The sequence below is a fragment of the Trichomonas vaginalis genome, chromosome V (assembly GCF_026262505.1).
Source record: "Trichomonas vaginalis G3 chromosome V, whole genome shotgun sequence".
Classification (NCBI taxonomy): domain Eukaryota; phylum Parabasalia; order Trichomonadida; family Trichomonadidae; genus Trichomonas; species Trichomonas vaginalis.
Genome location: NC_067207.1, coordinates 31,318,552 through 31,330,707, shown reverse-complemented (window position 1 = coordinate 31,330,707; position 12,156 = coordinate 31,318,552). Strand labels below are relative to the sequence as shown.

The 12,156-nt window shown below is 37.1% G+C and overlaps 13 protein-coding genes and 1 pseudogene across 14 annotated transcripts, besides 1 other annotated feature; 8 read left to right on the top strand and 6 right to left on the bottom strand.

Moving 5' to 3' along the window:
- Positions 1 to 12,156: part of a mobile genetic element that runs on past both edges of the window.
- Positions 63 to 628, top strand: TVAGG3_0436630 (uncharacterized protein; the record flags this gene model as incomplete). The annotated part of the gene is made up of 1 exon (XM_051234037.1): positions 63 to 628. A coding segment is annotated over one exon (566 nt), but the record flags the coding sequence as incomplete, so codon positions are not given.
- TVAGG3_0436620 lies at positions 714 to 1,297 on the top strand (annotated as a pseudogene). The gene has a single exon. A coding segment is annotated over exon 1 (584 nt).
- Positions 1,334 to 1,632, top strand: TVAGG3_0436610 (protein of unknown function, DUF4108 family; the record flags this gene model as incomplete). Its single annotated transcript, XM_051234036.1, has 1 exon — positions 1,334 to 1,632. A coding segment is annotated over one exon (299 nt), but the record flags the coding sequence as incomplete, so codon positions are not given.
- Positions 2,250 to 2,586, top strand: TVAGG3_0436600 (P-loop containing nucleoside triphosphate hydrolases family; the record flags this gene model as incomplete). The annotated part of the gene is made up of 1 exon (XM_051234035.1): positions 2,250 to 2,586. A coding segment is annotated over one exon (337 nt), but the record flags the coding sequence as incomplete, so codon positions are not given.
- Positions 3,142 to 3,450, bottom strand: TVAGG3_0436590 (uncharacterized protein; the record flags this gene model as incomplete). The annotated part of the gene is made up of 1 exon (XM_051234034.1): positions 3,142 to 3,450. One exon carries the CDS (start codon positions 3,448 to 3,450, stop codon positions 3,142 to 3,144), a length of 309 nt encoding a protein of 102 aa, XP_051103764.1.
- On the bottom strand, positions 4,037 to 4,651 carry TVAGG3_0436580 (organellar and viral DNA polymerase type B; the record flags this gene model as incomplete). Its single annotated transcript, XM_051234033.1, has 1 exon — positions 4,037 to 4,651. The coding sequence occupies one exon, from the start codon at positions 4,649 to 4,651 to the stop codon at positions 4,037 to 4,039; it is 615 nt and encodes a 204-aa protein (XP_051103763.1).
- TVAGG3_0436570 (uncharacterized protein) lies at positions 5,177 to 5,377 on the top strand (the record flags this gene model as incomplete). Its single annotated transcript, XM_051234032.1, has 1 exon — positions 5,177 to 5,377. The coding sequence occupies one exon, from the start codon at positions 5,177 to 5,179 to the stop codon at positions 5,375 to 5,377; it is 201 nt and encodes a 66-aa protein (XP_051103762.1).
- On the bottom strand, positions 5,406 to 5,987 carry TVAGG3_0436560 (uncharacterized protein; the record flags this gene model as incomplete). Its single annotated transcript, XM_051234031.1, has 1 exon — positions 5,406 to 5,987. The coding sequence occupies one exon, from the start codon at positions 5,985 to 5,987 to the stop codon at positions 5,406 to 5,408; it is 582 nt and encodes a 193-aa protein (XP_051103761.1).
- Positions 6,360 to 6,725, top strand: TVAGG3_0436550 (uncharacterized protein; the record flags this gene model as incomplete). Its single annotated transcript, XM_051234030.1, has 1 exon — positions 6,360 to 6,725. The coding sequence occupies one exon, from the start codon at positions 6,360 to 6,362 to the stop codon at positions 6,723 to 6,725; it is 366 nt and encodes a 121-aa protein (XP_051103760.1).
- Positions 6,773 to 7,357, top strand: TVAGG3_0436540 (uncharacterized protein; the record flags this gene model as incomplete). Its single annotated transcript, XM_051234029.1, has 1 exon — positions 6,773 to 7,357. One exon carries the CDS (start codon positions 6,773 to 6,775, stop codon positions 7,355 to 7,357), a length of 585 nt encoding a protein of 194 aa, XP_051103759.1.
- Positions 8,135 to 8,398, bottom strand: TVAGG3_0436530 (uncharacterized protein; the record flags this gene model as incomplete). Its single annotated transcript, XM_051234028.1, has 1 exon — positions 8,135 to 8,398. The coding sequence occupies one exon, from the start codon at positions 8,396 to 8,398 to the stop codon at positions 8,135 to 8,137; it is 264 nt and encodes an 87-aa protein (XP_051103758.1).
- TVAGG3_0436520 (uncharacterized protein) lies at positions 8,429 to 8,689 on the top strand (the record flags this gene model as incomplete). The annotated part of the gene is made up of 1 exon (XM_051234027.1): positions 8,429 to 8,689. The coding sequence occupies one exon, from the start codon at positions 8,429 to 8,431 to the stop codon at positions 8,687 to 8,689; it is 261 nt and encodes an 86-aa protein (XP_051103757.1).
- TVAGG3_0436510 (uncharacterized protein) lies at positions 10,085 to 10,698 on the bottom strand (the record flags this gene model as incomplete). The annotated part of the gene is made up of 1 exon (XM_051234026.1): positions 10,085 to 10,698. A coding segment is annotated over one exon (614 nt), but the record flags the coding sequence as incomplete, so codon positions are not given.
- Positions 11,476 to 11,631, bottom strand: TVAGG3_0436500 (uncharacterized protein; the record flags this gene model as incomplete). The annotated part of the gene is made up of 1 exon (XM_051234025.1): positions 11,476 to 11,631. The coding sequence occupies one exon, from the start codon at positions 11,629 to 11,631 to the stop codon at positions 11,476 to 11,478; it is 156 nt and encodes a 51-aa protein (XP_051103755.1).

Below are 12,156 nucleotides of genomic sequence, written 5' to 3'. Positions count from 1 at the left end.
CAAAGTCAAGAACAACAAATAGCTCAAGAATAAAAAAAATTTTTTTTTATTTTTATAAAAAAATGTACAGAATAGACGTTTCAGATTTTTATGACTTCCAAGCGTTCAGAAATATGTGTCCATTTCGAGACTATAACAAAGCAGTCGAGAATTTGAAACGTTTAGTCATTTATGTCGACTCTGCCCCAGAATGTTATGTCATGAAAGAATGGGATGTAGTCTTTAACAAACCTAAAGCGACAATAGTTTCAGAACAAGAATGTAAACAGAAACTTAAGAAAATAAAAGTCGTACAAGTTGGTATGAAGATGTTAGATGCTTGGGATATCTTATTGTCAAAGTTAGAAGATTTTTCAGTTCGTGGTATAAAGTTCTATACACCTTCTCCAAACTTCTATTCTATCTTCACTGGATATAAATACGAACAAGTAGAATGGAAAGAAAATGTTATAGAAGCTTGGTTAGACCATGTCAAAGAAATTATATGCAATGGAAACGAAAGAGTCTATGAGTATATCTTATGTTGGTTTGCAAACATCTTACAACATCCAAGTGCTAAAAATGAAACTGCTCTCATTGTAATTGGAAAACAAGGAACAGGTAAGAACACTTTCTTTACAGATATCTTATGCAAACTGTTAGAGGGCTATTCGAACCCTAATATGACAAACTTAGAAAACATCTGCGGTAAATTTAACTCTTCAATAGAGAATATGAAACTTATAGTATGTAACGAACTTCAAAGTATAGATACAACAAAGGTTTTGAACTCGGATGCTTTGAAGAGTCTTATAACAGACAAAGTTGGAGTTGTTGAAAGAAAGTATAGAGACCAAAGAGTTTGTGAAAATGTTGCAAACTTCGTCATGGTTTCAAACAACGCTGTTCCGATGAAGTTAGAAAGTTCTGACAGAAGATATGTAGTTGTCAGAACGTCAGAAGCTCATATGCAAGATACAGAATATTTTGACGACTTAGCAGAAACTTTGACATCTGACTTTTACAACCACTTGTTCTCATATTTCATGACATTAGATATTTCAAAGTTCAATCCAAGACAAATTCCACATACCGAAGAGAGACAAACATTGTTAGAAGCAAACAAGAGTGTATATGAACTGTTTATAGATGAGACTAACTTTGAGTGTTTAGATGAAAGGTCATTGTACGATTCGTATAAACAGTATTGTCAAGATATGGTTATATGACAGCGTCTAAACGAACATTCTTGGCAAATGTCAAAAGTCTTTTAGATGTTCAGAATGGTGTATATACAAAGAAAAATTTTTCTGAGTAAATTTAAAAAAAAATATTTTTTTATCCGATAGAAAAGATGACGAAATTCATCTCAGTCAACAAGTACATGTCAGGACTTAAAGAAGAACTAGACCCATTCACATATTTGAATGTTTACTTCTACCATTTTGAAAAGTCTACATTTGACAAAGTTTGGAACATCGAACCAGTTAAGTTTGCTATTGTGACTAAAAATGGTGCGAAATTTGAAGACTTAGACATAGAAGGTTTGTTAACAGTCAAAGAAAGTTTTGACAGAAGGTTCTCAAACCTTAAAGAAGGCAAAGCATACAAACTTGTTATACCTTATGAACCAAAGAAAGCAGACGACTATGAATATTATGAGTCTAAGATAGTTGAAGTTCAAGGTAAATTGGGTAAAAAGATTTTAGAGTCTAAGCCAGTGTTTGCTCCTAAAGAGGAAGAGAACATTGACATTGACCCAGAAATGTTCTAAAAATAAAATTTTATTTTTACATGTCAAATTTCTTTCTCTGGCTCTGGTTCTTTCTTCTCTTCTTCTACTTTCTTTTCTTTCTTTTCTCTCTTCTTCTTCTCTGGTGGAGTTATGTCAAACTTCTCAGAACCATATTTTTGTAAAAGTTCTTTGTCCTTTAATAGCTCATCTATTCTGTTTTCTATTTCATCTTCAAGAACAGCGCATGTGTCTTCTTTGCATTCTAAGAAGTTTTGTTGGACTTCATCTCTCCAAGAGGCGTCATCTCTGTCAACAAGTCTGTCATTGACAAATTTTAAGACTTCTCTGCTTAAGGTTTTATGGTTCTTGTCATATTCCCAGAAACAGAACTTTAGAACAAATTCACCTTTCTTGTTTACACTATGTAAGATTTTATGGTCGACAGATGTTTTGCTGTCGAAAAGCTTGTCTCGAATAATATGGCGAAATCGCTAGACATTTTCTAAAAGATAAAAATTTTAATTTTTCTAAAAATATGTTAGAAAAAAAGTTTGCTGACATTGACAAGAAATTTGAGAATGTTTTAAACAAGAACAAGAGGAAGTTGGAAAATGCTCAGATAAAACCCATACATGACAAGTTCTTATTTGCTCAGAATGGTATAACAGGTCTAATTGCACCACCTGGGTCGGGTAAGACTTTCACTTATCTTAAAATGGCTGCACAACAACAAGAACTAGATGAGAAGAACCCATTCTATGAGTTAGTTGTCATTTGTAGTACTTCGGGTCAATTTGACCAAACCGTAAATTCGTTCAAAGATATTATAAAGAAGTCTAAGTTAGTATGTATAAAAGACTCTGAGTTGTTAGATTGGATAAAGAAGTACCAAAGAAGAGTTTTGAAGTACAATGCTATAAATGAGTATATAAACTCGAAGTTTAAAGACCCAAATGAGGAAATGCAGAGAATATTAGAGAAGAAACACTTCAGAAACAAACAGAAAGAGATAGAATACATTTCGAAGAAATTGCAATCTTACGATTGGAAGACTTACCCTCACAGATGTCTTCTTATCTTAGATGACTTTGCTTCTCATCCTTTGTTAAAGAACAGAGAACAAGACATGTGTCGAATTCTTAAGAAGCTCAGACACTTTAACATTTCAGTTGTCATTTGTGTCCAGACAGCAAAGAGTTTAAGTAAGGATGTAAAGAGAATACTTACTGACATTGTACTTTTCCCCGGATTGTCCGAAGACGATTTCATGGAACTTATGAAAGAGTCCATGGCAGGTAAGTTTGACAGACATGAACTATGGGAGAAGTACAAAGTCATACAAGACCCTCATACTTCTTTCAGAATTCACATCTACGCAAACAAAGTTCAAATTGTAAAAAGTCAAGCTTGAAAAATAAATGGTTCATTTACTCTTCCTCTTTGAAGTTGTCAAAATACTCTGTTATTTTTTCTTTCAGTAGCGGCAAATCTTCTTTGAATGTAAGTATTGTACAACCTTTCATATCATAGTGTGTTTGAGGTAAAGTATCTTGAACTATCTGTTTAACATCTTCATTTGGTGTCATTGAAATCGGTAAGTTTTCGCGATAGAACCAATTTCTGTCAGATTTGTAAATCTTAGCAAGGTCGTAAAAGCTTTTGTTGTTTCTTCTGACTAAATGCAACATAACCATATCTCTGTCTTCTTCATTTTCCATCTCTTCAGTGTAAATCATATACTTATAGTTCTTTTCCTTTCCTTTTGGTACCGAACGTGGTATTCTTTTCTGTATGTTTTTGTCTTTTGCTTCAAGCTTGTTCTCTAGCTCTTCACGTTCTTGTCTATGAAGTTCATCTAACATCATGAAAATATAACAAGCATAGCGAGGTGAAGCCCACATTGCAACAGCATTTACAAGAAGTCTATGTACATAATATCCTTTCAAACCATTTGGCAAATTTTTACGATTTTCGTACGGAATCTCGTTCCTCGGTTTTCCGAGGGACGCAAACATATGAGGAAATTCTTCTAAAAGTTCTTTTGTCTGTTGGTTTTCAAACCAATGGTATGCTTGCTTTGTAGAACGAAGAGCATTCAAAATACTTTGCATTTGGTACATGTCATCTTTGACCGAACGAATGAGACGTAACTGTTTGTTATACTGAACCCACTCGTATTCTTCATCTATGGCTTCATGAACGATAGCAGTTGTTGTGTTCTCTGTTGTTGTCATATCTGTCTTTACATACAAAATAAAAAATAAAATAAAAATAAAATTAGCGTTATTTTCTATCTTGTATAAAAGACCAAAAATAAACGCTTTACATGTATTTTTCAGCAACTTCGTCAAATAATTTTATAGCTTTGTCGATCTCATCTACTTCAAACGTTTCTTTACCTTTCGTGGGAGCACCATACATTTTCTCAAACTTTTCAAGTAGTTCTGTTTCAGCAGCTCTCATATCGTTAACAAACGCAACCTTAACTCTATTGACTATACTGTCATATCTTTGAGTTATATTAAATGTTCTTCCTATCTTATATCTCTTTGTATTGAAGTCCTTCGGTTTCTGAACGATGTAAAGTAAGCCTTCACAGCAACGTTCCGTATCGAATGAACCATATGTTATGAAATTATATCCAACAACTGGGTCAATCCAGAACAAAACTACTGGTATAAGACTTTTGTCTATAAGATATGCTCTTGTTCCATAGAATCTTACCGATATCATAAGCTCAGGATTTCTTGTCAAAATTTTCTGAGTAGAAGCATTTCTAACCCAGTCGTGGGATGTTTTCTTTTCAGATAGTGTTAAAATGTCTGACAAAGAATATTTGTTGTATTTCTTTGAGTATCTTACGTTTAAATCACCAATTCTAACCATTTTGGTGTCATTGTCTATCTTTTTAACTGTTTCAAACTCAGTGTTTAACATTGTCTGTCTTTACATACAAAATAAAAAAAATATTTTAAAAAAACTAACGCTATTTTTTTATCTTGTATAAAAGATATGATTTCAGGGATTTTTTTTACGAAGTGCAAAAGTTCTCTTCGTCAAAAAAATACAGTTATATCATGATTTTTGGTCATTTTTTTACGATTTTCATGAGTTTTAGGCGACCCCGGGAAAAGTCGGGGTCGCAATTTTTTACGATTTCAGGGATTTTTTTACGAAGAGTAAAAGTTCACTTCGTCAAAAATAACAGTTATATAATGAAATTTGGTCATTTTTTTCATGTCAGAAGACTCGAAGGTGCAACACTTCCAAAATACCGACGAACTCAGAAGAGCAGCATGGCAGTATGTTCTTGACAACTTCTTTGAGTTCTCCAGGTACACCTTGGAAAATGCTGAAGAACTCCGACACAGAGAATTTGGAGAAATTGCGCTCCAATACTACATTGACAAACAAAGGGTAAAATAAGACTAAAAACTTAACGTTTAAAAAGTGACATTTTTAATGAGCTCCGAGTCACCGAGAAAACTTGGTCAGATGTTAGCAGCTTACTTCCCCGAGGAGGATGGAAGCGTTACATACATCAGGTTCAAAAACAACGAACCTGGAATTGCGTACAAAATTCGCAATTACATGACCGTGGAAGAGTACGAAAGGTTCCTACAAGAGAAACCAGCTCTAAACAACTCAGAAAAGAAAGAATAAAAAGTTTAACTCGTAATTGTTTATTTTTTTACTTGTATGGGCAAGCTGCAAGAATGAAGTCGACTATCTCAGTCTTTGTCTTGACGAGCTGGACGGCTCTTGCGAGTACGTCTGTTTTGCGGTCTCCAGCTGGTGTCTGACCTTCGTAATTGCGCATGTTCTTGAGAGCTCCAACTGTAAATGGTTGTAGGATGAAGAGTCTCTCAGACTGCTTGAGGTAGTCTTCACGGTCACGAACCGAATCTGTGGTACGAGTCGAATTGGTCGACTTTAGGGAAGAGACTGAAAGCCTGTCATCTTCCATAGGGGCTGTGGCATACTCTTTGCGTAAACGGTTCAGACCTTCCTCGAACTCTTGGTCTCTCTTGGATTGAGATTGGAATTGGAATTGGGGTGGAGGGTTTGACATGAACATCCAAGGGTTAGGGCAGTAAGGCATAGGCTGAGGAGGGTAGTTCGGGAAGCCTTGTGGTGGGTAGTAACATTGAGGTGGAAATTGGTAGTAATTTGGTGGAGGTACTTGCTGGAACTGAGGTTGCTGAGGTGCAGGGGCTGGTGCTTTAGGTTCCTCTGGTTTGGGAATGGACTCGGTTAGTGGGACGTCGGACATTGTCTTGAAACAATAAAAAACTTGTCTTGAAAAAGTAAAAGACTTGTCTTGAAACAATAAAAGACTTGTCTTGAAAAAGTAAAAGACTTGTCTTGAAAAAGTAAAAGACTTGTCTTGAAAAAGTAAAAGACTTGTCTTGAAAAAGTACGGGTATCGTCTTCAATCAAGACCACTGTTCTCAAATTTGAGAACTTTACACCAAAAAATTTCTTGAAAAATAACGGGTCTTGTCTTGAAAAAGTAAAAGACTTGTCTTGAAAAAGTAAAAGACTTGTCTTGAAAAAGTAAAAGACTTGTCTTGAAAAAGTAAAAGACTTGTCTTGAAACAATAAAAGACTTGTCTTGAAAAAGTAAAAGACTTGTCTTGAAACAATGACCGACATAGACCCAGCAGATGAGGCAATCTACCTTATAGAGATAAATGAGCTAGTTAGGAACTACCTGAGCCATCTGAAGTCAAACAAGACCATTGCAGGCTGGGTGTCTGGAAGAAGTGCGCTTAAAATTGAAATTGACACCGGAATTGTCCTGCAAATACCAGAAAACACTCCTGTAGACGACATAAAAGAGATGAAGAAAGAAACCCTCTTGAAGTTCTTTGCAAAGCGTCCGTGGATACAACTTCCAAACAGAGAGAACCCAACTGTACGAATTGCCCAAATTCTCAGAGGACTCCTTCACTTCTCGGGTCAGGCGTTCTTCATAAACACAGAAGGCGACATCGTACCTTTACAGTAAACATCTATATGACACGCTTTGAGTAAAAACATTTTTTTCATTTTTGAATGAAGCAAGTTAAATTCGTCCCACACCAAACTCAATGGACCGATGAAGAGTTTCAAGCTATGGTTGAAGGTGTTGAGAACGACATAGACGGCGAACTTGAAGGAGCTCAAATCACAATTGCAACCAAAATTGCAGAAGTCAAGGAACAGATAGCTCCACTTAAAGCTACCAAAGCTACTCTTGACCTCATGGATAGTTACCGTTTAGATGTCAAGAGTGGAATAAGACAATTAAAATTAAAACTTCTAAACTACGAAGCTATACTCCAAAAGTTAGCAGAAATGAGAAGACTTTACCAGAGCTACTTACATGTAAGGGACTTACCTTCAAGCAATCCGACCAAAGATGAATTTGTTGACATTGTCCCAATTTTGTCCGAAAGTCAGCTCAGATGTTTTGAACTGCTCCCAACATATCCAGAATATGAACGTTTGCCTGAACTCTTCCGCAATCTCAAAAAACGTTTTTTGGTTCTCATGTTCGAAACTTTTATCGGAAGAGACAACAAACGTTCAGAAGAAGAACAAGATATTATTTTAAACTTGTTGTATGACTTAACCGTCATAACAAGCTTTTTGAAGTAAAACCGTCATTCTCAAACCACTTCATTTTTTCGATGTCCGAACAAGCACCGAAGCCAAACTCAATGGCAGATGTCCTTTCAAGGTTGCCAGACAAGCGCCCAGTTCAACTTCAAATTGTCCAATTGAACGCTCATCTGACAAACACCATTAAGACTATCCAAAGTAGTCTTATGACAGAGATGAAGGAACTTAAAGGTGAGTTCCTCATGAACCAAGCTTCCAATGAGAAATGCCTGAACGATTTCGCGGAAACCTTGCGCAATTACGAGAGAGAGAACCGAGACCTTGCCAGACTCATCTACCGTTTCTTCGAAGAGATAGACGCCATCTGGAAGGTACTCGGAAAGGACAGAACATGCAACACCGTACTTCGTGAGTACCAAATTGAAGAAGGAATTTTCGAGGAAGAAGAGAAACACGAAGAAGAAGAGGAAGAAGAAGAGAAACACGAAGAAAAGGAAGTTTGGGCAACCCTTGTTGCCGATGACAGTTATGAAATTTCCCAACCCTACCCATACAAAATCCGCAACAAGGAGACCGGCAAGGTTCTTACCCCAGTCCTCAACAACTTGGGACACTTGAGCCTTACCCTTCGGAATTACGGTACAATTTCCATGGGAAGGCTTGTCGGTATGCAATGGGTTCCAAATCCAAACAAGAAGACGAAGGTCAGACACATTGACGGTGACAAGCTCAACAACCGTAAGGAGAACCTCGAGTGGTTCTAAGAGTAAAAAAATTTTATTTTAGGGGGAAACCCCGAGTAAATTTAAGTTTTTAGTTGCATAAGTAGCTTAAATTAATGGTCATTTGCAAAATTAGTTCCCGACCTTTGAATTGGACTCTTTCGTTATCCCAGTTGCGTAGGAGGTCGTCCCAGAGGAGTTGGTAGAATTGCCAATCCAAGGACGATTTGTCCTCCCAGGCATTGAGGATGTACTGCTCGTAGAGTTTCATGACCTCTGCCTTGCACCAGACACCCTCTCCCTTGGAACATAAGGCTTCTTCGAAGTGCTCGAATGCGATTGGCTGCTTGACCATCCGAAATGACACTTTTTGTCCGTTTGGTCAATGTTCGTGTCTCGTGCCATAGTCGACGAAAATACAGACAAACAGGTTATATATGAGTTTGAGACCAAGAATGGTGTAACTCGACCTGTCCGATTCAAAGACTCCGAGGGCGACCATGAAATTAAACGGAAATTAGCTAGGAAGGAATATAAAATGGACTGGTTGCCACCACCTCCACCTCCACCACCTTTACCTGTTCCTCAAGTAAATAAGCCTTTCACGTTCCCAAGAATTCCCACATTTAAATTCAAATTCGAATAAAAATTTTTTATTTCATGCAATGTTTTATTTCTGTGCCGTCTTCAAGTATGCCCCAGTACTTACGCTTGGAGAGGACATGAACTTCGGTGAAAATTTTGTCCAATTTGAATTGACCCATCTTTTCACCGACCATACCCATTTCAATGAGTTTGTTGTATCCTTCTTCGTTCGTCATGAGCGCATCGATGTTCTCGTAGTAAACCACAACTTTGGATTTAACTTCGGAGAAGAATTTGTTGTAGTTGTCAAGGACTGCCTTTGCGAACTGAGGGTATGACCAATGTTCGACAATAGGTTTTAATGTGGTTACTAAGCCATTTTGACCTTGAGTAAATTCGTACTTCAAAACAAAAGGAGAAAACCTTTCAACAAAGTTGTCGACCTTCTCATAGTGTTTACTCTTCATCTTTGAGGTTTCTTAATGGAATATCCCCATGTCGAATTCATAAGCAATTTGAGTGTCATTGCAAGTTGGGGTTTGAAGCTTTCCTAATATCATACAGTTGTTGTATGACTTTTCCAACTGTATAGTTCTTCCCGGAACTCACCATCTTCGTTTGAATTCCAGTCGGAATATATTGGACAAACCTCATGTATGCAGCGTTAAGGTCGACATAGTATATTTTTCATATGAGTCGAACTTGTCGCATCCAATCGGCCCAGTTTTTGGAAATTCAAGCGAGTCTCTTATCTTTTGAGAAACTTCTCCTGTTATCTCATAAACATCGTCAAAGCAACCTGTTTCATATAAAACCTTCTGACCTAACTCTGATGCTCTCCAATACAATTGACGTCGATTGGATGTCTCAATGGAAGTTTGTTTATAGCATCTTGAAGTTCTTGCAACCTCATTGGAAGTTCTTCTGGTTCAGGTTGGTATCCGAACAATCCAACTCCTTTGGAACTGTGTAACTTCTTTTGTGCTATAACCTTGTCTGGAACAACTTTTGATCTTACCAACAATGAAAAGTTGTTTCGTCTTTTGGTACAAAAGTTTCTGTCAGCTTGTCATCTGGAATTGGTTCAAACAAGCCTTTCTCGAAAAGAATGTTAACAGCTCTGACAATGTTGCACTTACCTTTTCCGAACAATGGGTTTGTAAGACTTTCGTTCAACATGAAGTGGTTGTGGACAAGTACAATCTTCAACCATGGTAAGTCTTTGTCAACAACATAGTCGTCATGTGAAGAACCTTTCTCAGTCGGAATATTAACTCGGATATTGACATTTGCCAACGGTGCAATTTTTGACAATTGCCCTCTGAGAATGTACCTTGTCTTCACACATGACTCAAGATACTTCATTTTCTCATCTGTAACAAGACCAGAGTTCCTGAGACATGTAAGAATACAAGGTTCATTGACAATTGTTTCAATTGAATTGTAAATTCCATACCTTGTCAAGTCAATGTCAGACTTATTTCTGAACGGGAAGTATCCAGCATGTTGTCTGACTGCTTGAGGGTTAGGTTGATACCATTCGAACTTCACACTTGCAATTCCTTCAATTGCATTCAAAATGTCTGAGTCGGAATCAACCATTTGTTCTCTCTTTGTAGTCTTGAAAGCGTCAAGAAGTTGTGCGGCTGTTGTGACATTGCCATGTGCATAGTAAATGTGACCATCCAAATCTGTTACGGTCAATCTGAGATTGTATCCTTTCTTATTTCCGTCTTGTATGGCAGCAAGTACTCCCATGAAGCCTTCTTTGTTCTTTCCTTCGTCAAAGTTTACTGTAAAGGTTCGACCGGATGTAATTTTACTTCGAACTTCACGATACTTTTCATATGCATATCTTGTTCTTTCCATGGGAGCATGTGCGTCTTCACCCTTTCCTTTTTTCCGTCTCAAAGGATGCAATTGTTCGTCATGTTTCCAGTAGAATCTGGCAAAGCCGTCGTGTCCTTCAACTTGAGGTTCAGTAACATCGAAAGGCATGTCCATAAGACGCTCTTCTTCTAACCTCTCTAGTCTGTTTGGATAATTTGCGCGTGCTGTTTCCAGGTCCATTTCATAGCGAAGACCAGACAGTTTGTCATAGACTTTTATGGGTCTTCCCTTCCTATATTTAAACTTCTTCGAAACTCTCCAACCATATCTTTCTAACTCTGCTTTTATTCTAGCAGACCTTCTGTCCATTCTATATGGGGGCATTTTTATAAAAATAAAAAAATGTTTTTTCCTTTACTTTACATAACCACCTGCTACCATAAGTCTTTGACGCCAACCCATACCAGCTAATGAAGGTTGACTTGGTTTAGTTTCAATACTAAACTTTGGTTTTGGTTTTTCTTCAGTTTTTGGCTTCCCTTCTTCTATTGGTTTTTCGTCACTTTTCGGTTCCTTTGACTTTACTTCACTTGCAGAAACAGTTGTGTCGTCAACATCTTCATAAATATCATATGCCATCTGTTTTTGTTTTCCTTTCAACTTTTTGTGTTTGTTGTAAAGTTTAGAATATTTTGACTCTAAGTCAATGAGATGTTCTATAATGAACTGTTGGTCAGTGAAGTAAACTTTTCCATCTGTTGTCTCGAAAGCTCCTTCAGACTTCAATATTTTATTTGTGAGAGTCTGTTTCTTTTTTGAGATACTAGCCGTTCCATTTTTATGAAAAGTGACTTTGTAGTTAGGGTTTTGTATTTCCAGACTGGCACTTTCTATTATTGAATTTTTCTTTCATCTGTAAGTTCTTTGACAGGTTTTGACAATGGTTCTGAACTTTTTGTTTGTGGTGTCAAATCTACCGTTTCAACTTCTTCGGTCATTTCATCTCAGTAAAAAATTTTAGTTTGGTTTGTTTTCAACTGGTTGTTGTTGTTTTTTAAGTCGGTCTAAAACTTCCTGAGGTATAGGAAGAACTTGACAAACACGTGGTGGTGTAACTGCTGGAAGTCGACAAATCCATCTTGAACACATTTGTCTTAAAGCTGTATTGTTCATTTCATCTCAGTAAAAAACTTTACATTCCCCAAGTTTGAGGTGGTTGAGGTTGGTTGTTGTTTACCCACTGTTGTGCATGGTTATATCTCTGTTAAAGAATCTTTCACCTTGGTCCATATAGTGCCCTGCTTGGTTATAGTAGTCATTTGCTTTGTTATAGCCTACTTGTCTTCCTACATTGTCCATCCATCCTTGAACTTTTCCTCTTGTTTCAGGATTTGGAATAAGATTTGCTGCATCTCGTGCTACATCCCAACCTTTCTGTACAGTTGTATAATAGGTTGTGCTTTCTCTTTAAGTATACCTAATGTACTCAAAATCTTCCTTCCAATTCCAAATGCACCTCTGGCTATTGTTCCCACTGCGGGCAAAAATCTGGATGCAACTCCTGCTAACGCGCCAAATAAACCCATTTCTTATGGGTTAAAAAATGACGAATCCAAACAAGGACCCCTATGTTTCTAAAGCGACAAAGAAAGCACTCATGGTAAAAATCTTTAGTTCAACACCAAATGCTTGGTTTAT